This window comes from Oryza sativa, chromosome 5, assembly GCF_034140825.1.
Source record: "Oryza sativa Japonica Group chromosome 5, ASM3414082v1".
In the NCBI taxonomy this organism is placed as follows: domain Eukaryota; kingdom Viridiplantae; phylum Streptophyta; class Magnoliopsida; order Poales; family Poaceae; genus Oryza; species Oryza sativa.
In genome coordinates this window covers 29030440-29049260 of record NC_089039.1, presented here as the reverse complement: position 1 = coordinate 29049260, position 18821 = coordinate 29030440, and the positions used below count along the sequence as shown (strand labels likewise).

General features: G+C 40.2%; 3 protein-coding genes across 3 annotated transcripts; 2 read left to right on the top strand and 1 right to left on the bottom strand.

The window, feature by feature from the left end:
- Positions 1-5969: 5969 nt before the first annotated feature.
- Positions 5970-8981, bottom strand: LOC4339716 (anaphase-promoting complex subunit 10). The gene is made up of 6 exons (XM_015782713.3): positions 8725-8981; positions 8559-8619; positions 8372-8464; positions 7884-7954; positions 7131-7235; positions 5970-6395 (listed from the first exon to the last, which is right to left on the bottom strand). Exons 1-6 carry the CDS (start codon positions 8928-8930, stop codon positions 6326-6328), a joined length of 606 nt encoding a protein of 201 aa, XP_015638199.1. The 5' UTR covers positions 8931-8981; the 3' UTR covers positions 5970-6325.
- Positions 8982-13252: 4271 nt separating this feature from the next.
- Positions 13253-15738, top strand: LOC107277648 (protein RADIALIS-like 3). Its single transcript, XM_015783542.3, has 2 exons — positions 13253-13754; positions 15271-15738. The coding sequence occupies exons 1-2, from the start codon at positions 13444-13446 to the stop codon at positions 15293-15295; spliced, it is 336 nt and encodes a 111-aa protein (XP_015639028.1). The 5' UTR covers positions 13253-13443; the 3' UTR covers positions 15296-15738.
- A 1647-nt stretch (positions 15739-17385) lies between these two features.
- On the top strand, positions 17386-18680 carry LOC4339715 (protein RADIALIS-like 3). The gene is made up of 2 exons (XM_015783329.3): positions 17386-17986; positions 18320-18680. Exons 1-2 carry the CDS (start codon positions 17736-17738, stop codon positions 18339-18341), a joined length of 273 nt encoding a protein of 90 aa, XP_015638815.1. The 5' UTR covers positions 17386-17735; the 3' UTR covers positions 18342-18680.
- The last annotated feature ends 141 nt before the right edge of the window (positions 18681-18821 follow it).

Below are 18821 nucleotides of genomic sequence, written 5' to 3'. Positions count from 1 at the left end.
CCGGCAACGCGTCGGCGTTGGTCGCATCCTGCCTCTCTCCCCTACGTGCGGTGCGGGCGGCTGCCTCTCTGGCTTGGCTTCTCTTCGTCCCACACACGGTTTCACACCGATTCTTTCTTTCACCTCACCGGCGTGGGTTGGCCGTCTCGTGGACGCTCACTGTATATTGATTTTTTTAAATAAAAAATTTGCATTTCACGTGTTACGACGCGTGATTATTCTTCTACATTCTTTTCAATGATATAAGACATTTTGCTTTGGTTGCTAACCATATTTTGCTATAATTTATTAACAAATATTGGCACACGTATCTAAGTTGAGACGATCAAATTGTTGACCATACCTTAACAAATCTAAGGGAATCTTGTCATACTTATATGAGTCAATGACATGTGGGACCCAGATTATTGAAAAACAATCTTTGTCATAATTGTGGCTACAACCAAACAATTGCCAATGTGAACAAATATGTCTAACTTTACACGTGGTAAAGTGTGGGTGACAACCAAACACCCCCTAAATGTACATGCATCTATATAGATGCATGCTTTTATAGTGTATTTTGTTTAAAAAATTTATGGTATTGTATGTACGACTAAATTGTAACATTAAACACGTTGCTGGCTATTGTCTCCTAACAATAATAAGTCTACATGCACCAGTATGTCGTGCGTGGTTGTATTGGATACCATGCACGCATTATGGTTATGTAGATTATCCGATTGTTTGATACATATGTAATAAATATATATATTATTGCATATCAGGGTTGTTGTTTTCTATTGAATATATAGTGAATAAAGTATAGGTGAGAGTAGACTATAACTGTAACAACACATTTATGATCTCCTATACTATATTATGTATTATATTTTTTTAAAAAAATAAATGCATATGTATACTAGTGTGAAGTATATATGTGGTAATGTATAAAGTATATTGCTCGTTATTTTACAAAACATTGTCATGATCCAATTATATGGAGAATTTTGATGATCTAATATTTCTTTTATTGCTAATTTGCTTCAATTAACACTTATGCCAATTTGTTGCCAATTATCATTGGAGTGAATTAGTTGGTCAAGATGTTAAATAATTGAAGCTCGTTACAAAGTTTCAAATTATCAAATCGACCCGACAGAGGGTCTCACATAGGTCATGGTATAGTGACTTGTTTGCGGCCAATTTGATCGATTATGGTTTCGGAAGAGTCGTTGCGCGCAAACGCTGCTAGGATATGCGTCCGTAGGTCAACTATGGTCGTTTTGCACGTATAAACGCATCGTGCATATACTTCCGTTGTTTCACATGATAATAATCACAAACATGACTGATAGTCTTCCCGTTGCCCAACGTTACGCCTACGATCGCTGCGACCAACCAGGCAACCATGCAACCGAATCAAAGGCCCGGCACGGAGTTTTTGTCAGTTGATCAATTGCAAACAAAACCACAACTAAGCTGCCAATTTGCCACGCATTTGCACGCCGCATGATTTTTTTTTTATTTTTAGAATTCACACCACATGTTTCATACAGTTCTTTTTCCTTCCTCAACCACACCAGGCCAGCTCGATCTCCGGGGAAGAGTTGTCATCTAACATAGATCACTGACATGTGGGCTCACGAACTACGGGCTTACATACCGGTTACTTAAAGTTAGAGGATAGTAAATTAGAAAAATCTATTTAATTCCGATCTCCGGCGCCGCCGGCGGCTGTCGTAATTCCGCGGAGAAATTAGCCGGGTGGCCGGCCACCGGCCGCGTGCGTAGAGGACGATCCTGCGCCGCCGCCGCGTGAAAACGATGGGGGTGGAATGGTGTGCAAGGGAGGGAGGGAGCAAGCAAGCAACCGGACACGGTGTCTGGTACTCTTATTTGCAGGGGGGGGGGGGGTGTGTGGTTTGGTGGGGTGTACCGGTCATTGGCGATTCAATGCGATAGCAACAGCTCGTAAGATCGATCTCTCTCCACCGATTCTCTTCTCCTGTGTGTGCCGATCGTCGAATAGTTCGTTTCAGAGTTTCAGGCTACTCACGACGACGATCGCTTTGCCCTGCGTTTCGCATGCTGAAAACGACTTCCATTGATGTACGTTGATCCTTAGCTTTGTCCTTGGATCAATGTGTGCGCGACTGCAAACCGATATGATTCTGTGTGTTCTTGCAGCTTGTAATTGTCTTGTATATATAGGTGCATTTCAGAAGACCAAACAGCTTTATGCATTCAGAAATTCAGAGTTCAGATTTCAGTAGTGTTGTGATTTGCACGCTAGACCTCAGACGCCTTCTGTACGTACAGTATGTGTGTGTGCACTGCACACACGGCAGGCTCTGTGTCTGAAGAAGAATTAAAGCGTACGGAAGAGACAGTTCAGTGATGATCCGGCAAGTCGTCGATGGAAGCAATTGATATGCAGCATGTTGGATCTGGCAGGTGTGTCCATTAATTCAGTCACTAACTAGTGTGTTTACTTACCTTTCTAGTTGCCCGAAAATTAATTCATCCATGGAGCTAAGCTTAGCCGGGACAACAATAATGAGCACTTTTTGCATGGAAAGGATTACGCCTGACAAGAACACAATTACACAAAACAAATGCCAGTGGGCGATCTCATTGGGTGTTCCGATCACTACTCGCCAAGAATCATTGCATGCCATCTTCTTCCAAAAGAGTAGCATTTTTCTGATGTTTTTCTGGTGTCCCTTCTCCATCATTCTTGCTCATCCAAGGATAACAAAAACTATCTTAGTAGTAATAACTAAACTAACTATCCCATGCAAACAACTAAATAAAAGAGATAGCTAAGCTACCAACATGGATGGCTAGTTATATCTAGTATATCATATGCCTATGTGTTAGTTAACAGTGGGTGTGCCAATCAAATCCAGCCCTTTCTAATGGCCCCAAAACAATCACCATCGTCCAATCACCAAAGGACATGTGCTCCAGACAACAATGTCAAGTCCCCATGACGTTAACACCCTGTTTGAATCCTAGCAATGCCAGCATTTTTGAATAGTAATGGCTTGTGTCACTCACCCCTGTGCATGCCATTGTGTGGTTTGGTTAGTTGCCAGTTTGGGTCATCAAAGATCACAATACATATATTAATCTATCAACCTATCTATCTATCCATGATCTCCAAGACTCTCCTATAATTATGTTGTCATGTAGCTGGTTGGTTGGTTGGGTCAGGGTTTTACCAGGTTTTTTTGGCTTGATCATTCAGTTTTGGGGAGTTGGTTGGTTGGCACCTAATTGTTTTTGAGCTCTTCTGTTGGATTATTAGTTTGGACGACGTGCCTGCGTGGGGGCAGCAACCTAATAATTTGCGTGATGGATCCATTGGACCAACCATGCATAATCAGCCATATATCTTCTAGATCTCCAGGTAATATAGCTGGGATCTTCCTGGCTCTCCCTTGGCACGTCAATATCTCTGTGGGGTTACAAACTTACAAAGCTAATTTGTCTCTATCATGTTCGTGATCAGCATTACTGTATGATGGAGATCTAGCCGTCAATTTTTTGTCTCAGCATGTGAATGAAATTATGCATAAATGTGTTCCACCATGCTGTTTTTGTTTACCAATCATTCAGTACAACTGACAAAATTAATTAGTAATCACATAAAAACATACTATATAACACAGTTAAGTAGTAATAACTTATATATGCACATACTATTATATCGCACCGTTTTAATTTCATTCCCATTATGAATTCAAAAAAAAAAGAACAGATTTTTGGGCTTGGACATGACAGTGTTTCCTTTTCTTATGCCTAGCGAAACTTGTAAAGCAGTATATACTCATCAGTAGAGGGCACATGAAAACTTCAGTTCCAGGTTGTCCTGAAAATGTAGTTCCTAAATGTAAAGTTACAGATTAAAAATGCTCAAGCATGTCCTACCTACATTGATTTGACCAAAAGCTTGGAATTCCTGACGGGCATTAAGCCCTTGACAATAAATCTCGTTGCTTTAAAGGAATCTATCTTATGCCTTAGATACAAAGAATGCGGAAAAGAGATCACAGGTAGGCGATAAAGCAGGTTTAAATCTGATCACGAATCTGGATTGAAACATACATGCCGGCTAGCTCCTTTGCTCTTTACAATGCACCCTGCTTTGCTGCGATTCTCAAGTTTAAAATGCCACACTGTTTCATACTTTCAGTCGCTTTTGCTCTACTTTCTTTGCATCTAGCTGTCCAATGCTGCTTATTTGATGCAGGAGAGCTCAATTTGGGGCTTTCACTTTTCATATTACTAGTGCATAGCTTCAATTAAAACAAGATGGTGAACATATTTAACATATGATAAAATTATAGGAATCCAGCTTTATAAGAAAGCTAAATATGATCACACAGGAAACAATAACCAGTAAAATTGATGAACATACAAGTACTACTGAATCCTCTTTTTAAGTAAAGACCACACATTCTAGCGACTAACCCTAAACCCTTGGCATGCAGGATTAGGAAATTAATTAATTAATAGAGAATAGTAGTAGTACTGATGCTATCTTGTTGATCTTTGGAGGTCAGCTAAGCTGGGGCCCAGTAGAGAAAAATGCATGTTTGTAGGGAGCCAGCCCACCAGCCCTTATCATTGGAGGACCTACATGCTTGCAAATACATAGTATTATTGCTAGTCCAGTGGTCTCCTGCTGACCTATGCAATTCTACTACTTGGCAGACTTGTTTATGACTCCCTAAATATAAAATGATGATGCGTAAACAAAGTAAAGACGCCCTAAATTAACCCCATTTGTTTATCTGTGGTAGTCCCCATTACATTGAATCATTTCCGTTAGCTGACAAGATCATGCATGGCTCAAATGGCAGCTTGGCTGCATATGGACGGCCTCTGCCCCTGACAGCCCTTATGTTTTATCAGGCGCCTCAGTTAGATGTTTTTTTTAAGATAGTATAAAAATGATTTACATTTCTGGCTTTCTGCCATATGCAGAAACCCTTTGACAGTTGATCCGATGGAATGCATATGCAGTAGTAGGAGTATATAACAAATTGTACTTGCAATACCCAGGGTGTGTTTAGTTCACGTCAAAAGTGGAAGTTTGATTGAAATTGGAACGATGTGATGGAAAAGTTGGAAGTTTATGTGTGTAAGAAAGTTTTGATGTGATAAAAAAGTTGGAAGTTTGAAGAAAAAGTTATGAACTAAACCAGGCCTCATAGAAGAAATTGGCTACTACTGATTTTTTAGAAAAAATACTGAAAGTTTAATTGAATTCAAATAATTACATTAAGATATATAACTGTCTAACAATATTTCTGACCACTGTATAACTAGTCAGTGAAGTTTCAGGAGGAGAAAACAACATATGAGGTGCAAGAAGAAAACATACGCAACCGTGCACATTTATGCTGAACAGCAGGACAGGTTGGTAAGGAAATGCCTGCCAAGACTCCGTCCGTCGTCAGGACCATCTCATCAATTTCGCGTGCTCCACATACGCCATTTTCATGGTTTCAGCAGCAACCAACCACGCGATGCTTTGAGTTGCGTTGCGCCCGTCATGCGTGAGGGAGACAGGGTTTCGACAGAAACGTGGTCGGTGGCCTTGATTGCGATTTAAATCTAGCACATGCCAATCGGCCCAGAGAAAATGGGGCAACAGCTGCGCCATTTCTTCTTCTTCTTCTTCTTCTTGAGTTTTGAGAGTAGTACCTGCTCTGTTTCACTGGTAGGAATGCAGGAACTAATATTTATTCTGATTCGCCGTACGAAATGCAGGAACTAATATTCATTCTGAAATTCTTACAAATTTTATGTAAAATTCAGTTGTGCCAATAAAAGTAGTTTTTTTTTACAAAGACTTAAAAATAAAATCAAATGTTTTTTCCTTCTAGAATGGCTTCTGTTTCGTCCTTTCACAAGGTACGGCCCAGTACCCATTGAGCTTGGTAAGCAAGAGCACCAAAAAGGGGAAGAATAAGGCAAGACCATAAGCATCAGCCATCCTCAATATCAATGAATAAATAACCTTCTCTTGCACACGAGAGGAGGATAATGTTACACTCCATGGACGAAAATGTAGCTCGTACACACAGATGAATCCAATATCAATTTTCTACATATTAAAAATACAGCAATTCTCCGGAAAGGCAATGAGAGACTTGATGCTTCAGATGCTTCTTCCAGTGTTGATTTCTGGGTGCACATCATGCGAGACTGAATTCTGAAGCACAGAGAATGGGATCGACCACACAATCTGTTCACATGTGTGCTGAGCTATCCAAAATCTTCAACAAAAGCTCCAATGTGGAGGGTTCCACGGAATTAAATTAGTCAGCTGTCACCTAACAGTAGAGTAGGTGACGAATTCCCTTGAAGTGAAGTGAAATGGCTGATGGGGAACATGATTCCTGGAAGCAAAAGAACAGTATAAGAATTAAAGTTGAAAAACTTATATGTTAGGGAAGCAAATCCCCTGATTTAAACTGCACATGCAGTCGAGTCACTGACATGTGGGTCCACTTTATTATGGCCCATATGTCAGTGGTTCAATTGCTCAACAGTTAAGTACCCGTACTGTTGGTAAGATATCAAGAGTGACACTACATGAAAGCCACAGAACAGACTTCAGACCTGACAATGGCAATACTGTAGTGCCAGCACTATTCAACCAGGATCATCAACATGCACTGCTTGTTATCTGGGAGGAAGCAATAGTTCTATATGGACTCTGACCATGTAGTAAGCAATGGATCATGACGTTAATGCCAGATTGTACCAGAGTATGATTTTCTGTTTGTTCTCTTTAGTTGGAAATGCTTGGATTTACTTTTTCCACCAGGAAAATATTAGAGGTTACTGAATCTTGTCCTACTTAATACAACTACATATGAGGGTGGTCGATTGTACTATTATCCAACTGACAGTCTATGTCCATAAATTCTGATCTGTCAGATATGAAATTAATCAACATTATTGCATCTTGTTCTACTTAATACAGCTATTTAGGGGTGGTTGCCTGTAAAATACCCAACTTACAGTCTATGCCAATAAAATCCTGATCTGATGGATGCAAAACTAATTGAGATTATCACATTCTGTACTACTTAAAACACAACTAGAGGCTTTGTATAATATCAACTTACGGTCTTGGCCCATATATCTTGATCTGTCGAATATGAGTATCCCTCCCATTCAAGTGATTGGACAACACCGAAATTTGGAGCATAAATGTATGAATGAATGTTTCTCTGCACAAATATGAAAGAAAAAAAATTACACAACTGTCTTCAACAGAGTAGTACAATTAGAAACAACCAATTTTGACTGTGAGAGATGAAAGATTAAATTTTAAGTGTATTTCATTCGATCAGTATTATAACCATTTTCTAGAGTGCTCATGGCCAAATATTGCAAAGGGAGTACCAAGTACCATTAGACTGAAATGAGTATCGGTGCTTCTCAAGTTGCACGAAGTATTCAAATGATAATAAAGACAGAATTAGAACTAATAAACTATGAAATATAGGCACTATCCTAAGAATATGAGGTATCCTAATTCCTGCATTAAAACATATTTATATGGAGACTAGCCAAGAGCCAATGTGTTGAAGTGTTAAAAATAACTTTGCAAGAGATAAAGTAAGCATCTGACATGGTCCATCACTGCTGATAGATGTAAGGAGTGATATTTCCATAGCTTGGTCACACATGTGACTTCACATTTTTTTTATGAGCTCACATTAAAATTGTATAATCAAAATACTTAAGTTTGTGATATACTTTCAAAATTTAAATGCTATGAGAGACCTAAGAGAAATCCTTGAACAATTGGTGCCCTCCTATATCAAACAGATACAGTACTGAATCGCTGTTATATTTACGTTACAAGTGCATACCGGGGATCAGCTCCAGATAATGATATATGAACCCACCCAACTGGCTTTGAAAGCTCCACAGTTTTAATTTCCTACAGATACGAGAAAAGTATAACACATCATTAGATCAAAGCAATACTATCAGTGAGCAAATTGAAAGTGTTCAAGTATCAGTTCATCCTGCAAGAGCATAGCAGAACAGGTACCATGTTCACCGAAACAAAATCCTGCCACAATTTTCCAGTGCGACCTAGCCTAATGTCAATATATTCCTAGTTCAGTACAATATAAACACCAAGGCAAACTATGCCAAACTGCCCCTAACACTGTAACGAAACTTCTGAAAGCGTCACATGACACTACCACATTTGATCCAAAAGCAACAACCTTTTTCCAATGAGAGCAAAATCAGAACTAAAAGTCCAGATATTCACATCTGCCTAAAAGCTAAGATAAAGGCCAAGCAACATTGCCACAAGTCACAACTATCTATCGTGGGAGGAGAGCACCTTGAGATTGTGGAAGCCATCGCCGGCCCGGACAGAGATCTTGCTAGGCGTATAGCTCTCGTCGAGCTTGAAATCCACATACACCACGACAAGCTGCGACGCAACAGCAAGGGAGGAACAACTAAGCACGATTATCCACTCGAATCAAACAAAATTGAGCCCAAGTGAGGAATCCCTCTCCACTCACCTGCAGCTGCACCTTCTTCTGGAACTGAATGTTCACCAAGTGCGGCTGCGCCCCGTCCGACCTAACCCAAAAAAAAAATGTCAAAACCCAAATCACATTAACAATCTCCTCCCTCGGAAAAAGAAGAAGGAAAAACAAATGGAGATTTGGAGCGGGTTTTACTGACTGCCAGTAGGTGTCGAGGTTGTCGTCGCGGAGGGAGGCGACGCCGTTGCCGGGCTTGCAGGAGCTGACGCTCCAGGCGGCCGTCTTCGCCATCTCCCGCATGTCGTCGTCCACCATGAGCTCCGGGCAGCCCTTCAGCCTCCCCGCCGCCGGCGCGCCGCCGGCCCCCGGGGTCGCCGCGGCCTCCTCCTCGCCGTCGGATTCCATCGCCGCCGTTCGTGGGGAAGAAAGGGTGGAGGAGTTGCAACTTTTGGACACAGAGGACGAGGGAGACTGCAAGGGAAGAAATTCACAAAAGAAGCCCGGCCCATATTACGATGGATGATGATGGGCTGGGCCCAAATTACGATGGATGGACCGGGCCCACGTTTGTGAAATTAGTAGCGGGGGGTTGGGCCTGCTTTGGTTTTGTCAGCTTTGGGCTCGCTTTCTGTTTGCTCTTTCTTTTCGTTTGATTTTTTTTAAAAAAAAGGAAAACAAAAGTGAAGAAAAAAACAACATTTTAGACTGAAAATATAGTTTCTGCTAGTTTTTTTTTCTTGTGTTTGGTTCATTATTTCTCCATGCAAAGGTGATTTAACATGCAGAAGCTGAAGGGAAAGAAACATGCGAGCAGAATTAAGATCAAATTAACATATGTTCGATTACCGACCTGAGTTGACTGCAACTTGCTCTGAAGATTAGATGCTTCAATGTATATATAGTATTTTGCCTGTAACTACAGTTCTATGTGCTGCAAGAATCATGGCATCTCAGCCTGACCTAAAACTAAAAGGCAGACATAGCATGACTAAACATATACAGTAATGCTTAAAGATGCTGTCAGAAATTCAGAATTGTCTCGCTCGCTGCAAAGGTGCCACGAACTCTTGCTACATGGAACTCCACTGTCCCCAGTCCACACTCTTCGAACTCTAGCGGCTAAGCTACCGAGCTACGCTCACCAAAAGTATCAAATCAACTTGCATACATGTATATATAGTTGCATGCAATTTTTTGTCCCTTTGTTACTTCATCAGACCAAGATGCATGGCAAGCTGATACATAAAAAGAACTCCATCCGTTCTAAAGATAGTTCTAAAATATAACTATATTTAGATTCTTTATAACGAGTGCAGCTTATGGTTAGATTCTTTGTGGTGGAATCAGCGCAGCCATGTCAAGTTCTAGCCTTGACACATATGTTCACATTTATATTCTTTGCTGTAATTAACCTGGTAAACGAACAGTGAAGCGCACCCGTGGTGACTTTGTCAAAGTATGTCAGCTCATAGAGTAAGGGTATGCGTGTATGCGTTTATAGAGGCGAATGTGCACATACTATGAGTGCCTTGTTTGTCCTATATTTTTTTAAAAAAATAATATATAAGGTGTAGAGAGAATATCATTTTTTGTCATTTAAACAATGGAATTCTGAATTTCGAATTGCTTAGTTTTTCTTCCTAAGCATCTCTCATTAGCTAAAAATGTATATATTTTTGTGCATTAGATCGAATCAGTGTCTCAAAAGTGCTAGTTTTTTTTCCTTTTTTACTCATCAGACAAGCTAACATAAAAAATAATAAGGCAGCTAATATGTGCAACTGGGAAATAAACTTAAACAGGCATGAAGCAGACAGAGGACATGGAATAGCTTTACAGGAGATAATGTGCCTTGATATGGTGATATCCGCTGTTGTTTTCATCATCTGGTATCTCCAAAAGCGGAGGCGATATGATCTCTTATCTTCTGTGGCCGCCGATACGAAAAATCATCTGACTCGGCAGTGCATGCAGATGCTCGATTGCTCGTCTCTTCTTTCTCGATCCCCCGACCTCGCAGCGGCAGCAGCACCTCCGCAAAAGCCAAGCTGCCTGCGTGGCGTGTGGACAGCAACATCATCTCAAGATTCTCTCTTTCTATCAGTACATGGAATTCTCTTCTCATCTTCAGAAAAGGCATGCGTATATACATGGAGCAGAATGGATATATGCCCCCACTGTGCGTGCATACATATAGCTAGCTTCTTCGTTTTCGTGGAGGTCGAATTCATGATCAGCTGATGCTCTTGCTCAGCTCGCTTGCTTCTTTTCTTTTTTTTTTTCCATTCATGGATTCTTCAGAAAATCGAACGGATGGTTCTGAATATTGCAAGGGCCAAGGTTAACAGTAGCAGCAGCAGAAGAATGCAGAATCCTTGGCAATAATTGTGGAGTCTTTGACCAGCTCTGCTGTTGAAAGTTCCATGAAGCTAGCTATAGCTAAGCTAGTGGAATGGATTCCTGCAACTTTTTCTTCAACGTAGCTCCTGGCCGACAGGGGATCGAAGAACAAGGCAATATGTGCATACGTCGATGGCCATTTCGCCATTGATCCGACCATGTCCTGACCTGCAGGCCGGTCGCTGTTGCCGTTAAAGAAAATGATAACGATTCCATTTGCAGATAGCAAGCTTCAGAATCTGTTTAACCGCGGTTAGAATTAGCATATATCTATCTATCATCAGGGCTGCAATCCTGTGGGCTTGGATACATGGCATATATTCTTTGACTGTGGCTGTCAGAATCTGGCACCCTGGAGAAACAAGTTGCGTGATAATTTGATTTGAAATGGCAGCATATTGGTATCCCTTTCCCGGTGGATCTTAGACTTCCACACCCCTAGGGGAGCCATTGTAATACCGATGTTCTGCTCAAGTGACTTCAGATAGTTCAGTATCTTTCACAGTGTTATCTGCAGTACAACATTACTACTCTGTTTGGGCTTTGGAGTTTGGAGTGCATATTAATTTTCAGTTAATTAGCTTGTAGTGCCATTTGCTTTCCAGAGAACATGAAGTGTGAGAGATTCCGAGATTATCTTTTCAGTCGAATAATGTCGATATATTGCACTGAAGTTAAATAGGCTTTATTTCTCTCATTCTGAAAAGAAGTTTAATCTTCAATACGGAAATACGGGTACTCCCTTCAACCATAAAAAAAACAGACATTTTAAAGATTTGATAAAAATTTTAAAACTTTGACCATCGATTTTGTGTTGAAATAAGTTCATAAAACCTAATAAATTTGTGATATTATATGATAGTGTTTCTAAGGAAAATCTATGTATATCATTTTTATGTTTTTATAAACTATTATTGGAGAAATTATTGATGATTAAAGTTTAAAAATTTGACCAAGTGTTGCCAAACAACAAGTATTTATGGCTGGAGTACAAGATACAAATCTACACTTGTGTTTTGCGTGTGTGCGTGTGTGTAAGAAATATGTGATTTTTTTCCCTAAAAAATATTTACAATACTAGAAATATTTCATCAAATACTACAACATGTTTTTTCATGTTGGGAATGAATATTTTTCATATAGCTTGTTTTTTTAGTATTATGTGGCAGCAAACATCCTACTATATATAGTAATAAATCGATTAACCTTGGATACAAACACCAAGCCTAGGCTCACCTTTTCACCTACTCCAGTGAGTGGGCTGGCCTTACTCAACCTATATCGCCGTCGGTGGCCCTCTATCCATGTCGGGAGAGCTAGCGATCAATCTGTTGGGGCATTTGCAAATTTATTATTGGTTTTTTAAATTTTACAAGAATATCACTTGAATGATAGTTCTAGGGTTTTTTTGTAATTTTTTTGGTGACAGTATTGCAATAGTAATTCAGACCAGCGAAAAATTTGTAATTGCTCAGCTATGCACCGCTACTACTCAGTGAGTATGAATCGTGCATGACAAACAAACGGCAAATTAACAACTAGAGCTGTACCAAGTCAACTCACCAGCTAACAACAATGGGCATGCCACTTTGACTAATCAATGAAGAAGAGTTGTGTTCTGATGAAGTGATTTAGTGTTAGAGTATATAGCCCAGCCCATCAACCGTAGACTAATCTTTTGTATTGTATAGGCTCAGAATCTAAAGTTGTGGTCTATGTGGTTTTGGTGGGCCGAGCTAACATTTAGTTTTCTTTACTAAGTAGGAAAGAAAATTCGCCGAATCAACGGAAGGACGCCGTCTAGAGTTTATTAAGAAGAAAGGGATTACGGTGCAAAACCTCAGCAAGGTTGTAGTAAAGGTCACCACCTGAGGGGCAATGACCACACTAAAACTAGGGAAATAAAGTCTTCAATGCCTACAACACACGTTCACATTGTCATTGTAAAATAAAAGTCTTTTAAGTGGCTATAATTATTGTCGAATCCTCGAGATATACTTGATAGTGTAACAACAAGATGTGCACGTGTAGTTTTAACTCTGAGATCTCATGTTCAATCATGAACATGCTCATAATTTCTTCTGAAAAATGTTTAGAGATCGAGACATCTCTCTCCTCCCAAGCAAGCAGGCATGCATCTCAGACATATCGAACTCCAAAATGTAGCAGGCAGTGTGACACTTGCGAATTGATATACTGCCGACACTAAATCTAGTGGCAACATCGAAATGACGATTCGATGGCTCCATGCATACGGGGAGCTCCATCGGCTGCATATAATGCACGTACGTACGTAGCTATTGTCAGCATAGCACAAATAGCATGGGATCGCATCTCTGTTTGAGGCCGCCGTACGTATGTGCAGCGTGCATGCTAGCTCGTGCACGCACTATATATATACCTCGCTTGTTCCTTGAATCGTTTCAGAGTTAGTTGTTCGCTGATCTGCCACTGAACAAGCCTAATCTACACAATCTACTCCAGTTGCAGTAGGCAGCTAGCTAGCAGCATTATTATAATGGCGTCGGCGGCCGGCTCGAAGCAGCAGCAGGCGATGATGTCGTTGCCGTCGTCCCGCGGCGGCGGCGGCGGCGGGTGGACGCAGCGGCAGAACAAGCAGTTCGAGTGCGCGCTGGCGGTGTACGACAAGGAGACGCCGGACCGGTGGCACAACATCGCCCGCTACATGGGCGGCGCCAAGTCCGCCGACGAGGTCCGCCGCCACTTCGACCACCTCGTCGAGGACGTCTCCCGCATCGAGTCCGGCCGCGTCCCCTTCCCCCGCTACTCCTCCTCCTCCTCCTCCCGCGGAGCCGACGACGGAAACAGGTTATTAACCGTCTTTCATCTCTCATCAGTACCGCGCACTCGTAATGCCAACCATAAATTTAATACTTAATCTATTCTGAAATACTTCCTCCGTTTCACAATATAAGTCGTTCTAGCATTTTCCACATTCATATTGATGTTAATGAATATATATATATATATATCAATATAAATGTGGAAAATGATAGAATGACTTACATTGTGAAACAGAGGGAGTAAATAATACTGTTGACTTTTTAATGTATATATAACATTTAACATTTTATCTTATTAAAAAATTATATAAATATTATTTATTTTATTGTGACTAGTTTTATAATAAAAATTATGATGTTAATTGATACTTTTACATATTTATACTAAATTTTTAAATAAAATATGTGATCGATGTTATGGAAAAGTTAACGACATATATAGTGTGTTTTAAGACAAAGATAGTACAGAGAGAGTTTAGAGTCGGTACTGATTAACCTTTGGAGAGGTAGTGCTAGCTAGTGTACATGTCGATCGCATGCATGAATGCACACACGCGCGCATGTCGACATGTGGTAGTGTTCTTCTACTACGTACGCTTGCTCGATCGATCGATCGATGGGCGTGCGTGCGTGCATGCATGTGTGTCGTCGGTGGGCGGTGGCCGACTAGCGTCGCTGGTGTCACGTACCGACGATGCATATAGCAATATATATCCAACACAACAGCACATGAGATCTAATCCTGAATCATGTATTTCCATGGGGCGGCTCATGCATGTGCTTAAGAGGGATGGGCACTTGTGATAGTGTGACAGTAGTGATAAGCTTTATTATTGATCAGATAGATAGATATAGATAGCCGTTTGGAACAGTGTATAGTGCATGCATGCCTCTCAGGGTTAGGTTAAGCTTGACACATGCCACACTATATTTGCATGATCATGCACGCCGACTTTATCCGTCAACTTGCTCATATTTATACATATCACAAATGCATACACGTTGTATATATGCATGGCTGTACAATGTTCCGTTTTATACATAGATAGTGGGAAAGTGATTTTATCACCCGAGCGGATATCTCTCGTTTCGTGCATGCCACCTAAATAGTTATCAAAAAATATATTTTTTAACATAGATTAAAATGAAATATATCACTCCACAAACATACAAATTTAAATTTAACTTCTACAAGTTGTAACAAAAATAACAAATATAGTTGTGAATGTGCGATAACTATTTCCAGTTTAATTTGTTATTTCTGTTGTAATTGTAGAAGTTGAATTTAGTATTGCATGTTCGTGAAGTGATATATTTTGTATTAATCCATGTTATCAATATATTTTTTGATTTTTTGTAACTATTTAGATTACATGTAATGAAAAACAACATCATAGATAGTAACAAGTACATTGACGCGACCGAGATCTTCAGAATGACCGCTAGTACTACTCGATAAAACACTGTACGAGCAACTAATTTAAGCAGCTACTAACACCGGTGTACTAAAATGCATGCATTGTACTCTCTGTTCCCTGCAGATCTAGGTACCTGAAGTATCAGTGATGATCACGCTACAGATGACTAGACGTGCAATTCTTTTCCGCGTTCATGAAAAAAAAACGCTACAGATGACACAGTGATCACGTACGCCGTGCCTCAGCGCCTTCATGACCAATATAAACGCATATATATGCATGCAAGTAAATATATATGTACTGTAAATCAAGTATATCATGCAAGAAGATATATAAGTCTGGCAAGAAAATGAAGAAGGGCGTCTAACAAGGATCAGAACTCCAGTAAAATCGAATTAATGATCGATAGACTAGCTGGTCTGCAATGTTAGCTAAGCTACTTTGCATGCATTGTATTCCCTTATAGTCTAATTTCATGTCTTTCATGCATTTGTGTATATATAGCTACATTTGTATCCAAGAATCTCCCGGCCGGTGCATTCAGAATGCTTTGTTCGGTGCTCATATATATATTCACATCGTTTTATTGTATAATTTTCTCCTCACGGACGAACTAATGAAGAATTATATATGTACACATCAACTTGCGAGAAAAGAATCTCCTATCGGAGTAGAAAATAGGAGAATCGAATCGCACCGATCACATCATCAGTCACATGGCTCCACCTCCAAGGATCAAGGCTTTCCACAACAAGTGGGGATATATAGCAACAAAAAATGCATTTGATCATGTTCTTTTGCTAAATATATACTTGGTCCATCAGTACATGTATGTGTTGATTGCTGATTATTACAAGTACATATATACCAATGCATTTGTTTTTCAAAGTGCTTCTTATTACCATAAATTTATGGTAGAAACCTACTCCATCCGTCCATAGAAAAATAAATCTCCTTCAGTCTTTAAAAAAACAAATCCTAAACACGGGATTTAGTTTTTTTTATGGAATGGATGAACTATAAACTAAATTAATGGTCAAAGTTCGTTTTCAGAGAAAATCACACCAAGTCAAATCATGCCTTATAATTAAGAAAAGATACAGAATAAAGTATATATAGATTGGAACCTAATTACTAACTAGTACCTCTTGTGCCAGAGACAGCCAAATTATCTGTCTTTTATATTCATTTTTATAAATCATGTTCTGTCTATTAAAGCCATATTCCGATTAACGCATAGGGAAAGCAACAGGGATTGCCTTTAAACGCTCATGAATCGCCAAAAAGAAGGGCAAATTAGAATCAGCCGCGGCACACACACGGAAGAAATGTCTTTCACTGAATCACATAAAGAATCTTTCTTTCCATTGGTTTCAAAAAAATAAAATAAAAATGAAGTAGTGGGATACTAAAACCATGGACAGAGAGTCATGCACTAAAAGGTTGGAGCTAGATTGCTTGATATTATTCTCTCTCAGAAAAGCAAGATATATATGCTCCTCGATCGATCTTACAACCACACACATTCTTTCCAGTGATGGAATCCGATCTTTGCAACTAGCTATTTGGAGACAGTGACTGAATGTTCTGAACCAAATAATTGCACTTATTACAGCTCTTTCTACAAGTAATATTTTGATTGTTTGTTTGTTTGTTCTTCGGATTAGCTAGCTTATGCATACCGCGACCATTTGATCATTAATATTTTCTTCAGATGCAGCAGCGTCCTCGATAACTGTGAGATAAACAATTGAATATGTAAGCGGTAACTGAAAATTATTTTCTTCAGATGCAGCAGCATCCTTGATAACTGTCAGAAAAAGAATCGAACATCCATGCAGTAATTTAAACAGGAAGTCTGAACATCTTTGTAAACTGAACATGATTTATGTATGAGAAGTGCATTTTCATTTCCTCGAGGGAACTTCATATCCCTTCACGCGTCTTTAATTATTTCTCGAATACAATGCTAATAATTCCCGCTAAAAATGAACTAACTGCGAACAGGGTTCACTCTATCGGGACAGCCCTTTGTATCGGGGGTCACCGAAATCCCGAAATTTCGGTTCGAAGTTTCCAACCCTGACTGCGAATACGAACAAATCTTCATTACGCGTTCTAACTAAACATCCATAGGTGGAGTCCAGATATAGCTATAGCTTGGATTGGATCTTTGAATAATAGGACAGAGATGGAGATCGATGGAACATATGCGCGATAAACAAGCTGAATCGCGACGCGACAGGAGCAAATTAAGAGATAGAAAGAGAGCTAATAAGCTAGCTTTAGCTAGCAGAGATCCTCCGCCCACCTCCCGGGGACAGAAATGTTTGTTCCTCCTGCCTAGCTGCATGCTATCTCTCTACCTCATCACTCACCTCCATCGTTTTGACCCTTCTCCGGAAAAGCACAATTCTCCCGGCCACACCCACGACCATGGAATCCTCTCTCTCTTGCTGCTGCCCACACCCAGCTAGCTGCCTATAAGTAGCGCCCATTCTCACACTCCTCCTCATCTCATCTCAGCACACACTAACACAGCCGGCCTGCAAGCTTAGCTTAGCTAGCTCTCAGTTAACTTGTGATCAATGGCGCAGCAGGCAAGGGCGCAGTGGCCGCAGAAGCAGAACAAGCTGTTCGAGCAGGCGCTGGCGGTGTACGACAAGGAGACGCCCGACCGGTGGCACAACATCGCCCGCGCCGTCGGCGGCGGCAAGTCGGCGGAGGACGTCAAGCGCTACTACGAGATGCTGGAGGAGGACATCAAGCACATCGAGTCCGGCAAGGTCCCCTTCCCCGCCTACCGCTGCCCCGCCGCCGCCGGCTACCAGGCCGAAAGGTATAGTAATTACATGATTAATCATCTGCTCCCTCCGTCTCATAATATAAGGGATTTTGACTTTTTTTAACTGTTTGACTATTCGTCTTATTAAAAAAATTAAAATTATTATTTATTTTATTTGTGACTTACTTTATTATTTAAAGTACTTTAAACATAACTTTTCGTTTTTTATATTTGTACAAATTTTTTAAATATAACGAGTGGTCAAACAGTACAAGCAAAAGTCAAATCTCTTATATTATGAAACGGATGGACTACTTGATTAGATTTCAGATGATAGATTAGTTAGTCATGGTGAATTGATATTCTTCGTGCTTGCATATGCTGCAGGTTGAAGCATTTGAAGATCTAGGTGTGTGGATGTATTGATTGAAGAATCGCGCGCGGATAGCATGATGATGTGTACGACTATTGACGATGCGTGGTGTGGTTCACGTAGACGCAAGGATGCATATGGCGATATCTGCAGATGCATATGCATGTTAATAACTAGGAGAAGGAGCAGTTTAATTATCACGCGGTCGATATCGATCGATCGATCTCTCAACCATGTGCATGTCTAGCTATCACTCTTACCTTATTTCTACGTGTATAGCATGAGTACAAAGTATATCTATCTATCTGAACCATGTATAAGTCTGTAACATATATATATATATATCTACCTGAACTGGATATATTAATTAGTACACATATGAATCTCGATTTCTATCCTCTTTTTGCCTGTAAGTACAGTAGTACGTATTCTGGATTGCTGGCAGAAATCAAATAGGACTCTACTCAAATGCAAGTATGCTGCTGAATACGGTGTCCGGCCCAACCGCGCGATGAA